Source organism: Solanum lycopersicum, chromosome 12 (assembly GCF_036512215.1).
Source record: "Solanum lycopersicum chromosome 12, SLM_r2.1".
Classification (NCBI taxonomy): Eukaryota; Viridiplantae; Streptophyta; class Magnoliopsida; order Solanales; family Solanaceae; genus Solanum; species Solanum lycopersicum.
In genome coordinates this window covers 68,739,902-68,759,510 of record NC_090811.1, presented here as the reverse complement: position 1 = coordinate 68,759,510, position 19,609 = coordinate 68,739,902, and the positions used below count along the sequence as shown (strand labels likewise).

General features: G+C 33.6%; 2 protein-coding genes across 10 annotated transcripts; both read left to right on the top strand.

Moving 5' to 3' along the window:
* Positions 1–6,374: 6,374 nt before the first annotated feature.
* On the top strand, positions 6,375–15,673 carry SR3L (calmodulin-binding transcription factor SR3L). Of its 8 annotated transcripts, none has more exons than XM_069291817.1 (13): positions 6,375–6,679; positions 8,027–8,136; positions 8,338–8,453; positions 9,917–10,005; positions 10,153–10,198; positions 10,292–10,454; positions 10,792–10,911; positions 11,012–11,088; positions 12,100–12,444; positions 12,933–13,630; positions 13,862–14,405; positions 14,734–15,030; positions 15,197–15,673. In XM_069291817.1, exons 3-13 carry the CDS (start codon positions 8,367–8,369, stop codon positions 15,239–15,241), a joined length of 2,511 nt encoding a protein of 836 aa, XP_069147918.1. In that variant the 5' UTR covers positions 6,375–6,679; positions 8,027–8,136; positions 8,338–8,366; the 3' UTR covers positions 15,242–15,673. The 8 variants fall into 8 exon arrangements, with proteins under 8 accessions (XP_069147918.1, XP_010314664.1, XP_069147919.1 ...); XM_010316362.3 differs by having other exon boundaries at positions 6,397–6,679; positions 8,027–8,152; XM_069291816.1 differs by having other exon boundaries at positions 6,406–6,679; positions 8,027–8,186.
* A 352-nt stretch (positions 15,674–16,025) lies between these two features.
* DDTFR19 (ripening regulated protein DDTFR19) lies at positions 16,026–18,125 on the top strand. 2 transcript variants are annotated; one of them, XM_010316364.4, is made up of 3 exons: positions 16,026–16,167; positions 16,254–16,373; positions 17,693–17,922. In XM_010316364.4, the coding sequence occupies exons 2-3, from the start codon at positions 16,272–16,274 to the stop codon at positions 17,768–17,770; spliced, it is 180 nt and encodes a 59-aa protein (XP_010314666.1). In that variant the 5' UTR covers positions 16,026–16,167; positions 16,254–16,271; the 3' UTR covers positions 17,771–17,922. The 2 variants fall into 2 exon arrangements, with proteins under 2 accessions (XP_010314666.1, NP_001234479.2); NM_001247550.2 differs by having other exon boundaries at positions 16,119–16,167; positions 16,257–16,373; positions 17,693–18,125.
* Positions 18,126–19,609: the final 1,484 nt, after the last annotated feature.

Genomic DNA, 19,609 nt, shown 5'->3' with positions numbered 1-19,609 from the left:
TACTTAAAGTGTATCTTTGAAATATCGGCTATAATTTAGGAATAGTTATATTTTATCCAATATAAAGGGGAAATTACTTTGTTCATTTCAATCACTTCATATAATTATAATATCTAAGAAATAATTATTTAAAATTTTATTGTTTATAATATGTGAGAGAAGAATCATTTTATTGATGGTGAGATTGACGTTTAAAGTTAAACTATTACTAAATAGAAATATATTATTTTTTTTAAGATCAACTAAAAAGGAAAATCAGTTATATAAATTGAGACAAAAAAGATACAACATTAATTTCAATTTAAAACTTCAATTAATGATGGAAGGATTCTTCTTTTCTCATTTAGACAATTAATTTAAATTGGGACACAAAAACTCATCAAGTAATACACATTTTACCAAAAAGAGTAATTCACAAATTTAATTCAAAAATCATAGTTATATATAGAAGATTCTCCTTTATATTTGATTAATTTAGATTTGAATGATATGAAAACTCATCTGGTGATAAATATTTTACTAAAATAGGAAACTAATAATGGAAAATAAAAATGTATAATTCAATATTAGAAAATCTCTTCTATTTTATTGATCCAATTAATTAAAATGACAAGCAAAACACATCAACCAAATTTTTTTTACCCCAATAGGAAAATTAGTAATTTAAATTCAAAACTTATATTAAGAAAAATAGAACATCCTCTTTTATCTCATAATATATTTTTTAGTTTTTTGGTTATCTTTTCATTTCTAACCACAAATGTTAGCTTTTTTTTGTTTACCTAAAACCAAAATTTAAGAATTTTTTTGTTTTTATATATTATAGATATTAAATCATATTAAAATGAGATTATGCTCTATCCCTTCTTTCTTTTTTTCTCTTTTCTTTTTTGGACTTAAACTTGTTATCTTTGAATTGAAAATGATGAACGACTAATATCTAAGCAACCCCTCTCGTTAAGTGAAAATATATTAAGCAAGCAATAAAATATATATAAAAGATACACATCTCATCTTGAAGTTGCTTAAAATTATGTATTAGTCACCACCTAATTTCCATCCTATATACACATGAAAAGTTACTACCAAGTACCAACCTTTTTTGTTAATAATGGTCAAGTCCACCCCTTGAAGTTGTACCCTCATGTTCTCTTATCAAGGCCTAAGGTTTCAAGGCCAACCTTGTCAACTTGTATGCATCTTGGCTATTCTAAAGTCGCTATCTTCTATCATAATATGTATCAAACATCAAAACTTAGACAAACGAAAAGGAATCACCTAATTTTACCATACCCCGAACCCCATTTGTGTTATAAATAACTTCCATAGGTGTCAATTAAAAGAAAAGGCTTGGCGATCAAACACTTCAAACATCTCTGCATCCATATGATTGACACACTACCAATCAAACATTATCAACAGAAAGTCAGCAAGTTTACATATTATACATTTCATTGCAAAAATAACACCATCTTGATAGCAATGTACTAGTTTGGAGCATCATCTAATGCTCTTTCAACACGTTGAACGTATCACTCCAACCTAGATGATCGAGAAAGATTCAAAAAGATTATATAGCAACTTCTATCCAAACCATCAACAGAACAATTAGCTATCGAATATGCAGTTAGTGTGAACTGTTAACGCTTTCAAAAAGATGGTGTACTTCACTGGATAATGAATCAATCAGTAAATCCCTCCGGTGGCCACCATCTAGGCCGAGGAAAAGTCAATCCGCGTCTCATGGCAGTCTCGAGGAAATCAGCACCAATTTTATCATTACTATCATCACCACCAATCTTATCATTACTATCATCACCACTCACATCTCCGAAAATCATAGAGAAGCCCTCCACTAGATCCTCAAACGTCCCTTTCGTGGTTTCCCTCCTTCCAACTTCTTCCAAAGATCCTCCTTTCACCCATAATGGCAATTTACGCTTTCCTTTATCACTTCCAGCACCACCACCATTCGCACCAACACCATTTAACTTCTCATTCTCGTCTAAATTCATACTCGACGCACCTCTTTCACCATGATCGCGCATTTCTCCTCCATCTTCCTCCTCCTCGTGTCTCTCAGACATTTTCACAGTAAAAGAATCTGCATTTCTTTCAATTCCACCTTCTATCGCCTCCATATCTACTTCCTGAGTTTGAGCCTGATTAATTTGAATCACAATTGGCTCTTTCTTCACTACTCTCTGAACTGAGTTCGTCACATCGAAATCCTCCTCAGAAACCTTATACCTCTTCTGCAATTGTTCTTCAGACTTACCTGTATCCCGGCGATTTGGAAACCCTAGATCATCAGAATCACTTCCTAAATCTATAACCTCCGTATTATCACGTTTTACAGCTTCTGTACCTCCGTTATTATTCTGTTGATTTGGAAACCCTAGATCATCAGAATCACTTAAATCTATAACCTCCGTATTACCACGATTTACACCTGCAGTGCTCGGTTTCGGATCATCGGAGCCAGAAAAATAGAGCTGAGAGGATTTGATATGCTCCGGCGGGGTTTCAAACACTTCGTTTGCGGCAGGGGAATTTTTTCCATCTGTATCAGTAGAGGGAACAGATAACATGAGTATTCCGGTGGGCTCTGACGGCGTCACTTCCACCGACGGCGAGGATTGCGGAGTGTCCTCGTACTCATACACAAAAGGGCAGTTTAGTAATTCCTCTTGAGCATCGGGATGAGGTTCGCAATATTTGATGAGTTCTTCAAAAGATTCCTCTCGAGCATCGAAACGAGACTTGATGAGTTGTTCTAAGTGTTTTGCTTTCTTCATGTATTGCGATAATCTCTTTCTCCGTGAGCTTTTGGGGCTTGGGGTTGGGGTTGAGGAAGAAGACCGATTTGTCAGTTTTGGGGGAGCTTGTTTAGGGATCGGTGGGGGAGGGCGGGACTTTGGGGTTATTTTAAAATATTTCCCGCCTTTTTTATCAACTCTTGACGGTTGCTGATAGTTATTTTGGGGAAAAATAAAAAGACGTGACGAAAGTATAATTTAAAGGACATTAGAAGTTATTTTAGTAGAGGATTTTATTTAACGTTTAAAATATTTTTCGCCTTTTAAATCAATGGTCGCGCTGATAGTTGTTTTGGGGAAGAAGACGAAAAGACGTGAAGAAAGTGTAATTCAAAGGACTTTGGGGATTATTTTAGTAGAGGATTTTATTCAAATTTTAAAATATTTCCCGTCTTTTCTGTCAACTCTCGCCTTTTAAATCAACGGTGGCTGATAGTTGTTTTGGGGAAGACTGAAGAAGACGAATAGGTGTGGCGAAAGTGTAATTTAAAGGACTTTGAAGTTTTATTAGTAGAGGATTTTATTTAAATTTTAAAATATTTCCCGCCTTTTCTATCAAATCTCGCCTTTTAAATCAACGGTCGCTGATAGTTGTTTTGGGGAAGAAGACGAAAAGGCGTGGCGAAAGTGTAATTTAAAAGGACTTTAGAGGTTATTTTAGTAGAGGATCTTATTTAACTTTTAAAAAAATTCCCGCCTTTTCTATCAACTCCCGCTTTTTAAATCACGATCACTGATACTTGTTTTAGGATAGTAAACGATGTCATTTTTGAGCATTTTCTCAATTTTTTCATGTGATTTACAAAAAATAATTTTCAGAGTTCCGTGACCTTGAACTTTTGACCTCGTTAATCCTATTGGTAAAAGTTTACGTTTAACAAATTTGATTTTAAAGATTTATCTAAAGGAAAAATAAGGATCAAAAGTTTTTGACGTTTATTTTGTGATCGTTAGACATAGAAATTTTCTAATTCAAATTCGTTTTAAAAAGAGGATTTCGGTCACTATAGCTCAAATCTGAAACTCCTTATTAGTGATAGATGAACAATAATAATAAGTATGTTGCAGACAATTGTATTTGTTATTTCGTTGCTAATTGGACACACTATACCTTCTTTTTTTTTCAATCAGTGTCTGGAGTCGAAATTCGAGCTCCGACGAAGTTAGAGTAGCGCTCTGCAGGGCCCATTTGGGGTGACGCTCCCAACAGAATTTCTTTCATACTTATGGCTCGAGCTCGAAACTTCTAGTTAAGGGTGAAACACTCTCATCAGTGCACCACAACCTATGTCGGTCACTCTATAATGATTTAGTATAGCTATCATCGGGAGAAATGAGAAATACGTTTTTTCTTTAAAAATAAATCTTAAACCTAAATTTAAAAGTGACTTGTACAAATTATAGATTGTCGAAACTCAGATAAAAAATTCCTCTCATGACCATGACTAACAATTTCAAGAATATAACAAATTTCCTAGTGTATGATAAGATGAGAGACATAATATCGATTAAATAGTAAATTAAATTTTACATAACTTTAAATTATGACGAGGAATAAATTGTAGAAGGGAAATGAATAATGACTTATGCATACGCAAAATACATTTTGTATATGGTCTATAGCCAACTAGTTGTGATGTTCTTAGAAACATGGTAGTAAGAATATTATGTTTTCTCTCGTATAAGATAGCACATTGTCTTCTTCCTTATGAGTTTATAATTAGAGAAATCCCTCAAGTTGATATCACAATATAAGCGTTGATACATTAATCTGATACACGAGATACATTTATTGTTAAGTAAGATATACTACATTTTATACGTGATACACTAATGTGATGTACATTTTATACATGATACACTAATCCGATGTGCATCTTATACATGATACACTAATCTGATGTACGAGATACATTACTCTGATACGTAATATACATTAATCTGATGTACTGATACATTAATTTAGTGAGCGAAAAATAAGAGATTTTGGAAATTTGTAAAACTAATAAGGGATAATGATAATAAGAGAACTTAAATGTGAGACTTTTGTCATTTTATGCGAAAGGTTTATTATATTTGAAAGTGAACAAATAAATTTATAAGCAAACATATATACCTAGTGACCTTAAAGCAATAAGCAAAAATAAAATGCAGGAATACAACATTAATTCTACTTGTAAAGATCAAGGTGGACTCAAGTAACCCCCAAACAGTAACTTTCCTTTTACCACTTTGATCAACCAGAGTCAATTTAATTCATACTAATAATTTATGTACAATTGCATATAATTAGGGCTGTGAATGGGATTATTGTAGAATTTATGAGTATATTTCAGTTATTGTTACCATACGTTCATAATATGATTAGTGATCGAGCTATATAAACACAAATTATATTAATAAATTTTAAATATGGAATGAAATTTCTACTTATAAGTATAAGATCATGTCAATCAATATATCATAGCGACAAGTTCTAGTATTCCTATGGGATAGAAATGAAAACAAAGAACAAAATTCAAATTTTATTAACCTTACTATTAATTTGATAAGGATGGACGAAAATGAGAGATCATGAAATTAAGCAGCGATTATGAACAAAAACATCACGTTAATAGAGTAATTAGGAAACAAAATTGTCTTATGTATATCACAAAGTGGTCCAAGTTACACCACTTGGCAATTATTTACTTTATCTTGATCCCATTTAATTACTATACGTAATTCTTAAACGAACAAAAATAATGTATAATGTGTAATCAACATTACATCAAATCATAATAAGCTTAGCATGATTAAGTAATTCCAAATGTGAGAAAACAATATATTAAGTAATAAATGTTCATATACATAACACACATCATCATTCCATCGTTAAACAACATCATATATCTAAATTTTAAATGTTAAATCTAAAAAAAAATAGAATACAAAATCAAAACTAGCAAGTGGATAACATTGAATCGGCGAGTTTAGATTGGAGGGGCTGGGCCAGGGACGAGAGACAGAGCTAGGTTTTGGCAGTGGATGGGACGCTGTCGGCCCAATATAGCAAGGATATATCCGAGGTCCTGTGCCATTCCACTATTATCTAATCATGAGTTGGGCAAGACTTAAGTCGTATTGACAGATGTAGCATTAGTTTACATTTTCTCTAGTTTTGCTCGTGCACATGAACAAATAACCATAAACGTTTTACATGACACTTTGAGTGAGATGTACTCATCCTACATGTCAACTGATTTGTATAATGTCACATAAAACACACATATATTTACTTGTTCAATTTAATATTAAGTGTCTACTTGTGCATACCAAATCCAAATCAAATGACATAAATACCAATTGAAAGTTGAAATGAAATAAAAGACATGTTCATGTATAATTATATCTATAAAAAAAAATATAAATACCTGAACAGACACGCATACGCTAAAAATCCACATCAGCCATCAACAAAAATATGGGTTATGGGTTAGAATTCCAATTGACCCGATCCAACCCACACTAGAAACTCAATAGACTGACCCGACCCGGCCGACCAATGAGAAGGTTGCAAAATGCAAAATGTATGCTTATTTCTATTGGCTTACAAATTTGACCAGCAAAAAAAACGCCATTGATGTGCATATCAATGGACGATCTTCAGCTCAATCAATGTATAATTAGACGTTGAAGGTTTATTCAGCAAGTTTAGTAACGCTCACAATACGGTTTTCATTATACATAGTCTGGTGGATTGATTTTGATTGATTAATAACGCAATTTTGCTTCGATTTTGAGTTCTGTTTTTGCAATGGAAAGTAGCGTATCAGGACGACTGTTAGGTTGTGAAATTCATGGATTCCGCACTATGCAAGGTACTATCTTATCTCTGTAGCGAAAAATATATGCCTTCCTGTTTATTGCAAATCTAATTTTTTTTCGAGAAGAATGCTTAGAACTTAGATATGAAGTTATTGAGGTTGAGAATTAGGATATAATGTTTGTAGGTAGTTGAATGTTAGCATGGTTAAGGTATTGCGTAGTTTCTTTTTCTTCAATGTATATTGATATTTATTGCTACACTTGATTTGTACATTGCAAGGTTGATGATTAGGACAGAATGTTTGTAGGTTCTTGATGTTGTCGTACTTTTAGCAGTATGGTTTAGGTATCGCGTAGTTTCTTCGCCTCCAATGTGTATTTATATCTATCGGTACACTTGTTTTGTACACTGCGAGGTTGATGATTAGGATAGAATGTTTGTAGGTAGTAATTTGTTGTACTTCTAGTTGTATGATTGAGGTACTCTTTTTTTCTGCAATGTGTATTAATATCTGTTGCTTCACTTGTTTTGTTATATCTTTTTCTTTCTGTATTGCAAATATAATCCTTTCGAGGAAAATGCTTATTTTAACTTAGATAGGAACATACTTCTTCTAATAGTATAATTTAGGTGTAGCATAGTTTCTTTTTCTTCCATGTGTTATTGCTACAGTTGTTTTGTACATTGCTATTTTGTTATCTCCTTTTCTTTCTGTATTGCAAATTTAATCCTTTTGAATCTTAGTTTAACTTAGATAGGAAGGTAACCAGGTCAATGATTAGGTACTGCTGCTTGAGTTACTTGAATTTAGGGCGTAACTGCTGATTAGATACGAAAAAGACTTCCCACAATAGAACATGTAACCTTAATGCTTAGATTAATTGCTAGGAACAAGTTGCTAGGAAGAGAGTGCTTTATTAAAGATGCTGTATTCGAGATAAAGTTCAAACAACCTTGTAACCAGTGACGTATCTCAACTCTAGCTGTTTAGCAGCACAGATAGAAAAGGGATGGGCTAGAAGGTTATATTTTTCTTCGGTATTTGGTCTTCTTTATTTGAGACCATCAAAGTCCGTCCTTGATAATGGTAAAAGAAGAGATTATGTTCAGTTCGAAGATAAAATGTGATTAAATTGGTACTTGTTGTTTTTTGTTATACCAAAAAAGGGAGGAAAGCTTGACATTCGACAAGTGATCTAATCAATTTGGAGCAATGAAGAGCCCTACTGCATATAATGTATATGTGAGCTTATAATGTACTGCAACAAAAAATGCTATGTTGAGATCAGCACTGCCTCGATTTTCTTTGCTCTGTTGCTTGTAATTACAAATTTTCTTTGACTTAATATTTTGGATCTACTTAGCTGACTACAGTTGTTATTCTCTGGTTCTCGTATAGATTTGGATATTCCCAACATAATGGAGGAATCAAAGATGAGGTGGCTCCGACCAAATGAGATTCATGCAATACTTTGCAACCACAAGTATTTCAACATCAATGTCAAGCCTGTAAACTTGCCTAAAAGTAACCTTATTCTGAGCATGAAGAGATTCTTATGGTTTTAATCTTGCTATGATTTAATCTTTTTCTGGAAATCCATATATTGTTAAAGGAAACCAAACATGAATTCTTCATGGAAAAGAAAAAGTTTTTAGGACACGGAAGGTATCATGGATTTCATCTAATATTCTTTGATTTCCAATGCATAGGTGGCACAATTGTGTTGTTTGATCGTAAGATGCTCAGAAATTTCCGGAGAGATGGATATAACTGGAAGAAGAAGAAGGATGGGAAAACTGTCAAAGAAGCTCATGAACACTTAAAAGTGAGGTTTAACCGCCTTTAATATATTGTTCTTGCATGATTGTTTGGTTACCAGCTTTGTGTTTTTCTAATGGATAGATGCTTATTATTTTCCATTTCTGCTATAAATCCTAGATGGGTTTGATTATAATATAGCTGATTTGAAAGTATTTGCCCTAAGTAAAAGGTTGTAACCTATAACATGTTTTGGCGTTAGTGTTTCGTAGCAGAAACTTAAGTAGGCAAATGATCATTCAAACCCTCTGGTCGTCAAATTTGACACTGCACTGAAGAGATGATTAGTACATAATATAGGAGGAAGTTATTGATTGGCTATAATGAAATTATTATGAGTGGGATCAAACATAGGCAATGAATAGGAAAAAGGAAAATTTGAACCTTCGAATTGCATTTTTCCTGTATCACAGCTCCTATGCTAGGATGAGAATTATGTGGCTGTCATACATATATTGAAAAACCTCAGAAATTTTCCAGTGAATGTTGGAATTTTTTTTTGGTGGTCTGTCAATTCTTATCTTCTTTTGTGCATAATTCTAATGCGGTTAGACAATATGCACCGATATTGGATGAATGCTTTCTTCATGGAATATATGGAAACTATTCATGGACCAACTAGAATTTTGTGATTAGGTTGGACATTGTTGGAAGCTTATAGCATAAAATACAAATTTTCTTTTCACCTCAACATCTTAAATGACTGTATAGACTAGGCTAGACGTATAATGGCTGAATTTTGATAGCATATATAGATCCACCATATATTGGTTAAAGGAGAGTTCCTTGAAGTTCTATTTGCTTATCATATAGTCATTTCAAAAGCCATCCATTCTTTGTTTTTATCTGTAAATAAGTCTACATAGTCTTATTTTGAAGACCTACTCTGCCTATTAAGACTTACACAGATGGAAATATATCACCTACTGTTTTTTGTCTTCGCTGGGTTCTCCAATTAGACAGTCTTATTTTGAACTTCCACTGTATCTCCTGCTAAATCACTTCCGTTTTTATATTTGACTCAAAGTGATAGGGTCAGGTATGTAACTGGTAAACTTCCTGTATTGCACCCCAATACTTATACGAGATGTTGTGCATTCGGTACTTCATTTCCTGGATTTTTCATTTGTACAGAATCTTTGGATGATTGATCTTTGGAAGTCTGGTTGTTCTTGTTTTTTCTATTATTATTGTTAGTACTTTTTTTGGTGTTATTGCTGCTGTTGTCATTCTACTTTGGTGCATAGGAGTTGTGAATCTTTTGTTGATGCTCAGGAAATAAGTTCTTCAGCTTGAAAAGGGAGCTGGACTTTTGTTGTTTAAATTTCTGCTTCTGCTTTGTTTTTTTCTGTTCTCTTCTCCACTATAACAGGATGTGCACTCTTCTAAATGCTGTATGAAGTTTTCTTGATTGAGGGCTAGTTTGGAATCCTTCCAGAAAGATGAATTTCAATCTGTTTCTTAGTGCAGGTTGGTAATGATGAACGAATACACGTATACTATGCACATGGAGAAGATAACACAACCTTTGTTAGAAGATGCTACTGGCTGCTTGACAAGTATGAATAATTCTATCTCATAGGTCCTCAAAAAAATTTCCGACTTTCTTGTTATTCTTTGGTTAAACCTTAATGGCTTCTATAGCACTTACACAAAAAAGTATGTACCCATGGAAGTATGATTTTGTCAATTTCTCTGCTTCACAGGACTCTCGAACACGTAGTCCTTGTCCATTATCGTGAAACTCAAGAGGTTTGTTTCCTATGTTCACTGTACAATCACAGGTTTGCTCCAACAGTGCGTTAATACAAACAGTTATTGGCTATGTTCACTGTACAATCACAGGTTTCTTCCAACAGTACAGTTGCACAGGGTTCTCCAGCTGCCCCAGTTAGTTCTGGTTCGGCATTGTCTGATCCTGCTGATCTGTCTGCTTCTTGGGTTTTATCAGGAGAACTTGATTCAGCTGTTGATCAGCAATATTCCGCTAGCCGACATGCACATTTAGGTACTATCAAATCAACTTTGTAGAAATGATATCTTTTTGCATTTTATATTAATGAAAGTGTTGATAGCTTGAACTGAACTTCCTATTGATGTTAAAAGTGGGTGATTAATCTTCAGTCAAAGCCATAGCTGTAAACAAAAGCGTTGAAAAGTTTCTCTTCATGAAAATTGAGTTAAATTTTTTATAGGTTGTTTCACGTATATGCAAATGTATAGTACTCCTATTCTGTTTATGCTACTAGAGCTTGGACCTAATTGCAATCTCTGAATATGTTCAAAACATTTTATGCTCTTTCAAAATTGGCTGGATTAAAGTCCTGTCTTCTACTGATTGACAGAACCTAACAGGGATATGACCGTCCAAAATCATGAACAGAGGCTACTCGAGATTAACACACTTGAATGGGATGATCTGTTGGCACCTGGTGATCCCAACAAGATGGTTGCTACCCAGCAAGGTATATGCTTGATGCTGTTATGCACCTTATAGGCATTACTTATTATTTACGTTCATATAAATAGTTATTTATTTAAGTATTTACCTAAATTTTGCAGCAGTAGGTAAAACTGCATATGTACAGCACACGTCATATGAGCAACGCAATCTATGTGAATTAAATGGTTACAGCTTCGATGTGAGTAGATATATGCAGCTTGCTTCACTGGTGTAATTGTCCCCAACTCACATTTTTCTCTCATCATTTTTATCTTCTCAATTTTGCTGTTATATTCTATTTATATCTTCACATAGCTTATGCTATCAATGAAAAGACAAGTAGTGTTCTTTGATTTGGATAATTCTGTAGTTCTCCATTGTTGGTTGTAAAAGTATCTTAGGGAGGAACCTTTCCCCTTGAGCCATTTTAGGGAAATTTGGTTCATCAGAGAGCAAGCTCTTCAAAAGATTTTCGACTTAATTTCCTAAACTAAATACTCTTCATCTGAGATTAAATAACTTAGTGTATAGTGTCTACCTTAAAATCAGAAGTGGAGAGTTATGTACAACTACTTGTATGTATTTATGATCAAATAAATTGACAAGTTGATTTTGATACTTGAATTGAAATTCTTAGTATCTTGCTTTGCACAGACATGCATGAAAAATACTTCCATCTTATTGTTATTACCAAAAAACCAATAGAATTCCTGTTTTATTGAAGTTTAAAATCAACTATATATTATAAGAAGCTAGAGTAATCATCTTGGTGTATGAGTGTGGTGACTTGGAATGAGATACACCTAACTAAGAGTAGTAAAACGATGTCTTCCTCGACTTTGCAACTCACATGTATGATTTACGGAAATATGTTTATTCTCTTGAACACAAATTTTTGAGGTTATGGTGTTCTTAATTTCAATTTTGACACTTGAGTAAGATTATCTTCCACTTATTCCTTGCAGTGTTCATTTGTTTTTTAATTCCATGCATTCACACACCATGTGTATATGTGATCTGATCATGTTGTGTATGCTATCTTTGAATCATTTAAGGACCAAAGTTTCTCTTGCTTTAAATCCATTCTTAGCAATTGTCAAATACCTTCCATCTGGTTTTATCTTTCTTTTGTTTGAACTGATTGGTGTTCGGTAATATCTTATTTTTTCCCCTTTCTTTTAGTTGGCTACTAATATTGGTGTACTTGTAGGGTGGTGTCTCCTCTTCTCTTGAGAGAATTTCTACATTCAACAATTCAAATGAGATCACCTTCCAGACAGTGGATGGTCAAATGACTTCAAGTTTTGAGAAGAATGAGTCCGGAGTAATGACAGTGAGCACAGGCGATTCCTTGGATAGTCTGAACCAGGATAGACTTCAAACTCAGGATAGCTTTGGAAGGTGGATGAACTACCTTATCAAGGATTCTCCAGAATCCATAGACGATCCAACTCCCGAATCTTCAGTGTCAACAGGTCAATCATATGCAAGGGAGCAGATATTCAACATAACAGAAATATTGCCTGCGTGGGCTCCTTCAACTGAAGAAACAAAGGTCCTTTCTTCACCCACATGCTAGGTTGATACAACAGTTCTCCTTGCAAGAAGAAAAATGTTGTCTGCCATGATATTGGCTTTAAGTAAATTCTATGAAAAATTAGTGATAATATCAGAAAAAAAAGGAAGCTTAATTACTCTTCATGTGTTTGTGTTACTTTTTCCATTTTTAATGAAACAAGAAAAATGTGTCCGATATATTTTGCTTTAGAAGAAAATAGGGCTTTGTTAGACCTGACCTGACATAACATTTTGGGTTTTAGGATTAGTAAGCTATTTCAGGAAAAAATGGTGAAAAAGGTTATAGCATACTGTGGCCATTGACTTGTTTTGTGTGTGATATGTACAATTATCAAAGTGATCTTTTTTACCTCTTTAAACTTTTAGATATTATTCTTATAGTTTGCCAAGTTCTTTGCCATGGTCAAGATAGACATGTATTTTGAGCTATGATCTGACAGTTTTACCTTTTGTCTATGATTACAGATCTGTGTCATTGGGCAATTTCATGGAGAACAATCACATCTAGAAAGTTCTAGCTTGCGTTGTGTTTGTGGAGATGCTTGTTTTCCTGCAGAAGTTCTGCAACCTGGGGTATATCGTTGCATAGTTTCTCCTCAAACCCCTGGACTGGTAAACATTTATTTAAGTTTCGATGGTAATAAACCTATTAGTCAAGTCATGAGCTTTGAGTTTCGAGCTCCTTCAGTACATGTTTGGACAGAACCCCCGGAGAATAAATCTGATTGGGATGAATTTAGAAATCAAATGAGGCTTGCTCATCTGCTGTTCTCTACATCTAAGAGCCTTAATATCCTATCCAGTAAAATACATCAAGATTTGCTGAAAGATGCAAAAAAATTTGCTGGAAAATGTTCTCACATCATTGATGATTGGGCCTGTCTGATCAAATCAATTGAAGACAAGAAAGTCTCTGTCCCACATGCAAAAGACTGCTTGTTTGAGCTCTCTTTGAAAACCAGACTACAGGAATGGCTGTTGGAAAGAGTTGTCGAAGGATGTAAAATCTCAGAACATGACGAGCAAGGTCAAGGAGTGATCCATTTGTGTGCTATCCTAGGCTACACTTGGGCTGTATATCCGTTTTCCTGGTCCGGTTTGTCATTGGATTATCGAGACAAATATGGATGGACAGCTCTCCATTGGGCTGCTTATTATGGAAGGTATCCTTAGTTACAGCTCTGGAATGTTGCAATTATCTATCATTCAATTCTTTCGTTTCTATTTTGGTTGTGTTGAAGTTGAACTGCTGTCCACCACCTTATGACCCACTTTCATCCAATTTCTTCGCACTAGCGATAAAGAAAGTAGTACCAAAATGTAACATATATTTTCGATTGTTTTGGTCATTTCAAGTGTTAAGGTTGTTTATAGTTGAGCATTTGGACTGTCAGGGAAAAAATGGTTGCAACTCTTTTATCTGCTGGAGCAAAACCAAATTTGGTCACAGATCCCACTTCAGAAAACCTTGGTGGATGTACTGCTTCCGATCTTGCATCCAAAAATGGTCATGAGGGTTTGGGGGCTTATCTCGCTGAGAAGGCGTTAGTTGCACAATTTAAGGATATGACATTAGCAGGAAATATCAGTGGTTCACTCCAGACGACTACTGAATCAATAAACCCCGGGAATTTCACAGAGGAAGAGCTAAATCTGAAAGATAGTTTAACAGCTTATCGTACAGCTGCAGATGCAGCTGCCCGTATCCAGGCTGCATTCAGGGAGCGTGCTCTGAAAGTGCGGACAAAAGCAGTCGAGTCTTCAAATCCAGAAATGGAAGCACGTAATATAATTGCAGCAATGAAGATTCAGCATGCTTTCCGCAACTATGAGATGCAGAAACAGCTGGCAGCTGCTGCACGAATACAGTATAGGTTTCGAACTTGGAAGATGAGGAAAGAGTTTCTTCACATGCGCCGTCAGGCCATCAAAATTCAAGTAAGTCCCCCTTTATTCTGTGACTTTCCCATAAAATTTACTGGATAACATGATCCTTCTCATGCTTGAAATTAAATCTATTAGTGTGTTTCAACTTTGCCCACCAAACTGAAGCGGGCCATCATGTTCCGCAATTGGAAGCGTGAACTATAATCTTTGTTTTCCTGAAAATAATGGAATACTAACAGATAACCTGAAAAGGTTCGTTGTTGTGAATTATGATGCTCCTGGATTTCAAGGTTCTTGGGAAAACAACTATGTTATTATATGTGTCTACTACTGTAGACAACAGCCTTAATTAGTGGAACCTGCTTCTGGTTTAATGCAGGCTGTGTTCCGGGGTTTCCAAGTCCGAAGACAGTACCGGAAGATAATTTGGTCAGTAGGAGTGCTTGAAAAGGCATTATTTCGATGGCGTTTGAAGAGGAAAGGTCTCCGCGGGCTTAAACTCCAGTCTACTCAAGTAACCAAACCAGATGATGTGGAGGAGGATTTCTTTCAAGCCAGTAGGAAACAAGCTGAAGAGCGTATTGAAAGATCTGTTGTGCGAGTTCAAGCCATGTTTCGTTCAAAGCAAGCACAAGAACAATATAGGAGGATGAAGTTGGAACATGATAAAGCAACGGTAATCGTGAGGGGAAAAAACACAAATATATCATCGATAAATGAACCTTTTCTCAAAGTTCGATATTATATTTGAGCCGTTTCCCTATGTTGTGAGATACAATCAGATACAAAAGTTGAGTGCTTTTATCGCCTATATTTTACCAACTTTATTTTTTTTATTGCAGCTGGAATACGAAGGGACTCTCAATCCTGACACTGAGATGGACTAAGAGGACAATTTACAAGCATTTCATATGTTTTGGCTGCAGTGGGTTTAGGCAAAAGAACCAAAAAACCCCAAATTCAGTTACGAAAACATACTGAAGATGCACAAAAAAGAAACAAATTCTAGCAAGAGACAAGAGTAAACGAAGAACCAAAAAGCTGATGAAGGAAATACACACATATACATAGAAGAGATAACCAGATCGACAAAATACTTAAGTAGAATATACTACGTCCGTTCTTTTTTAATTGTCATGTATACTATCAAATACTTATTTCAAAATAGTTGTTAAGAAGGAATGGAGGGATCATTAATTTAATAGTTTGTCGTAGGTTTGTGTATCAGTTGGTTCAGTTCGGTTTTGAAGTTCATTAGTTTGTAAAACATGTTAAATCATTAAGAACCATTAAGATATGAACTTATTAGTTATCGGTTATTTATCGTTACTATTTTTTTCTATAAAAAATGATTATTTACCGTAACATATCTAGATAAGAATTTACATTACTTAAACAAACTTCATATCCACGACTAAGAGTTTGAATTTTTAACACTTCAAAGCTTTAGATAATAATGATATCATTTAAAACATCGACCCTAGTGGCGGACATTGTATATATAAGGTATTTTTAATAACTTTTGTGTTCATACATTGATTTTAAACCTCCCGAATACAATACAAAGTTGATTATAAAGCGATTAAACTTTAAATACTTTTAGTTAGTTTTTAAATAGTCATGTGTACACTTCACAAAGAGAAAAAATTGACTATTACGCAAAAGAATCTAGGCCCATACTACACCAAAACCAAATCAAAGGCTATTTTCGTCATTTCACATAGCTTTAGGGTTTCAAACCCATAAGAACCCTAATTCATACTCCTCTTTCACTTTCTTCCTCACTGGTAAAATCCCTAATCGCCGGCAACAGGTACCCCAACCGCCGTCGAAAAAATTGAGATTTTTGAGCTGATTTTTTATCGGATTTTTCCTTATTATTGTTTATTTTTGTTATAGCAGCTACTTTGAGAAGAAATGGCCAAGTCGAAGAATCACACAGCCCATAATCAGTCCTACAAAGCACACAGGAATGGAATCAAGAAACCCAGGAAGCATCGTCACAGTTCCACCAAAGGGGTCTGTTAAAAAACCCAACTTTTCTCCTTTCTATGCTTATTTTTATGAGATTTTTTGAACTATTTGGATATGTTATGTTAAGGTTATTCAGTTTGATGAATGTGTATATGTGTGAACAGTTTCTGAAACAAAATATGCTGTTATTCTAAGCTCTAACACTGACGCGATGTAATATAATAGTAGGTGTAAAGATATTTCATGGATTTGCTTATGGAGAACGTAGAATTGATGAAATAGAAAGTGCTTTTGTTGTTATACTGAAGTTTGGTGATCTCTAACCTATCAATGCAGATAAAAAATAATACAAAAGTTTGGTGATTTTTCTGTCTAGTGGTATAAATATAATGCAGATGTAAGGTTACTTAATCTGGCCAATGTAGACTCTCTATATATAATATGAGCAGTTTTAAAAGCAAAATATGTGTGGACAGATTCTATCACTGTGTCAAAGTAATTGTAGGTGTAAAGATATCCTTATATGTTGATAGTATATAGATATTCATGGATTTGCTATTTTGCATATGGTAGTAGTGATGGAAGAGAGTGCATTTGTTGAGCTAAAACACAGATGTGAGGTAACTTAGTTGGGTGTATTTCGACCATATATATGATATGAACAGTTTCTTAATCAAATGATGTAGTTATACTTAGTTCTATTACTGCCACACAACCATAGTAGGTGCAAAGGTATTTGAAATCCCGGACTTGCTTATGATTAAGAATCTTATCTTTTCTCCTTAGTTTGTATGTGGATTTATGGTTATTAAAATCGGTGAATGTCGATCTTTTATATATTATGAACAGTTTTAAAACATAATATGTAGTCATGCTGAGTTCTACCACTGCTACATGTAGTATTAGGTGTGTATCTGATGATATAAACTCTGACGGATTTGCTTATGATCCCCTCCACACACATTGTTTCTCTTTTTTATTTTTATTTTTATTTTTTACCACTGCAGTGGACAAGTAATAGTAGGTGTCAAAATATTTGTATCTGCTGATATAGATTCATGAATTTTCTTATGATTAAAAAAACATCTGTTCTCTTTCTGTTGATTCTCCTCTAGACTTCAAACTATTTGGATATGTAGATGTAAATCGCGGGAAAATGTAAACCATATATGAGCAGTTTTGAACCAAAATACTTGGTTATCCTAAGTTCTATCACTGCCACAGAGTAATAGTAGGTGTAGTTATATTCTATATCCACCGATACAAGACTATGGATTTGCTTATGAAAACAGTAACAAAGAAGAAGATGATCTGTTGTTATACTTTAGTTTGGTGATTTTTTTTATTTTTATGTTGGAATGCAGATGGATCCCAAGTTTTTGAGGAACCAGAGGTATGCTAGGAAGCACAACCCGAAGAGTGTTAAATCCGCTGAGAAGTAAATGAATCGTTATAATAATGGGCTATTTATTATGACAGACAATCTTTGAGTTTTTTGATGTTTTGGTATTTGTAAGGATACTTGAGAGTTAGTATGCAACCTTGTCTTGACTATTTATTACTCTTTCAATGGGAACAGTTCAATTTTACGCCATTACGTGTTGTTATGCTTATTTAGCAATTCGTCATTTGTACAGTTGCTGTGTTTTTCAGTCTTGTTCATTATTATAATTTAGAAATCTCTAGTTTGTCTTGTAATACAATTATTTAGTTGGACTGAAAAGGGATACAATTATATAGTTAGACTGAAAAGGGATTGAAGAAGGCTCTCAATTTGGAGGATTCACATAGCATACTCCAATTAGTGTTGTATGATTTGTTGATGTATAGTCTTTTGTGAAATGTCATCTGGTTTATGGATTTGCTTATTCAAGATAATTGTTTTTTTGCATATGTGAATTGTCTTTCTTAAGGACCTGTTTGGTCATAGATTTTTCAAATAATATTTGGGAAAAAATTTGTCAAATAGTGTTTGTCCATACAATTTGTCATTTTTTGGCAGATTTCTAAATACTAGTTTTTTCTAGAAATGGGTCAATTCTCATTACTTGGGATTTTTTAAAAATTGATATTTTACATCAAACTTTTATATTTTACCGAAGTACATAGTTGTTTATGTTGTATTACATTATTTTGTATGTGAATACTAATGTACTTATGAAATATTAAGTGAACATGAAAATGATGATATGATTGTTGATAAAAATGATGAATAATCGGTTCATGGTAACAAAGTCCTGAGCTTTGTTTATTTCACAATGTCCTGAATGATGTTTATTGCACTCGCTTCAGACTATAACATTGCTTTAGCGTCATGGATACTACTGGTTATTTGTTGCAACAAAGATTCAATTGATCTGTAATACAAATTTATGGTTAGTTTTGATAGTTTTTAAAACTTATGGATATAAATCATATTTTTCTAAAAAAGTGAAATATATTTTCTAAATACTATGGACAAACAAATGATAAATTTTACTTAAATTTTTACTCAATTAATATTTATCACGTATATTTAAAATTTTATGATCAAACGCTACTTTAACTTTTTGATCTATTGGGAAACACTCCAACCTTTAATCAAGAACATTAGTGTCTATCAACTAAACTAAGCCTTCTTTGCCAAAAAAAACTATCAAAGAGGAGTAGTTTATTATATGATTCTTAGTGCCATACAATATCATTGTATAACTAATAAAATACATTTTTCTACTTTTTTGAGTTTTGATAATGATGAATTTAAAATGTTCCCAAAGTTAGTTAAGATTAGTTTTCCTTATTTGTTTCACATGTGTATATCATCCAAGTTTTTAGTTGTTAAGGATGATCATATGTGTTTTTTTATGTCTAAACAATCAACTTAGCAATATAAGATATTTTGTTTTTTATAAATAAATCTTTTTGGGCCATGAGGAAAAGACCAAAATGACAATATCTCATACTTAAAGTGTAAATTTAAAAATTAAAGACAACAAATACACCTTTCTCATAGGTCATTTGCGAGACTATATGTTATTACTGTTAAATTGTAAGACACTTTGATCAAATAGATAAGTTATATCGTAAAATTTGTATGTAAAAAATTCTAAAATTGCTATTGGAATATACTTATATCGGAGGTTAATCAATATACATCACACTTTAGATGAATCTCACATCAAAAGGAGAGATGAAAAGTGCATAGCTTGATAATGCATATCACAAAGTTCATAGGTACACTCGTTTTCTGGGCTATAGCATTGTCTAATATACGAATTTGCGATATTCATCTAACCAAAATA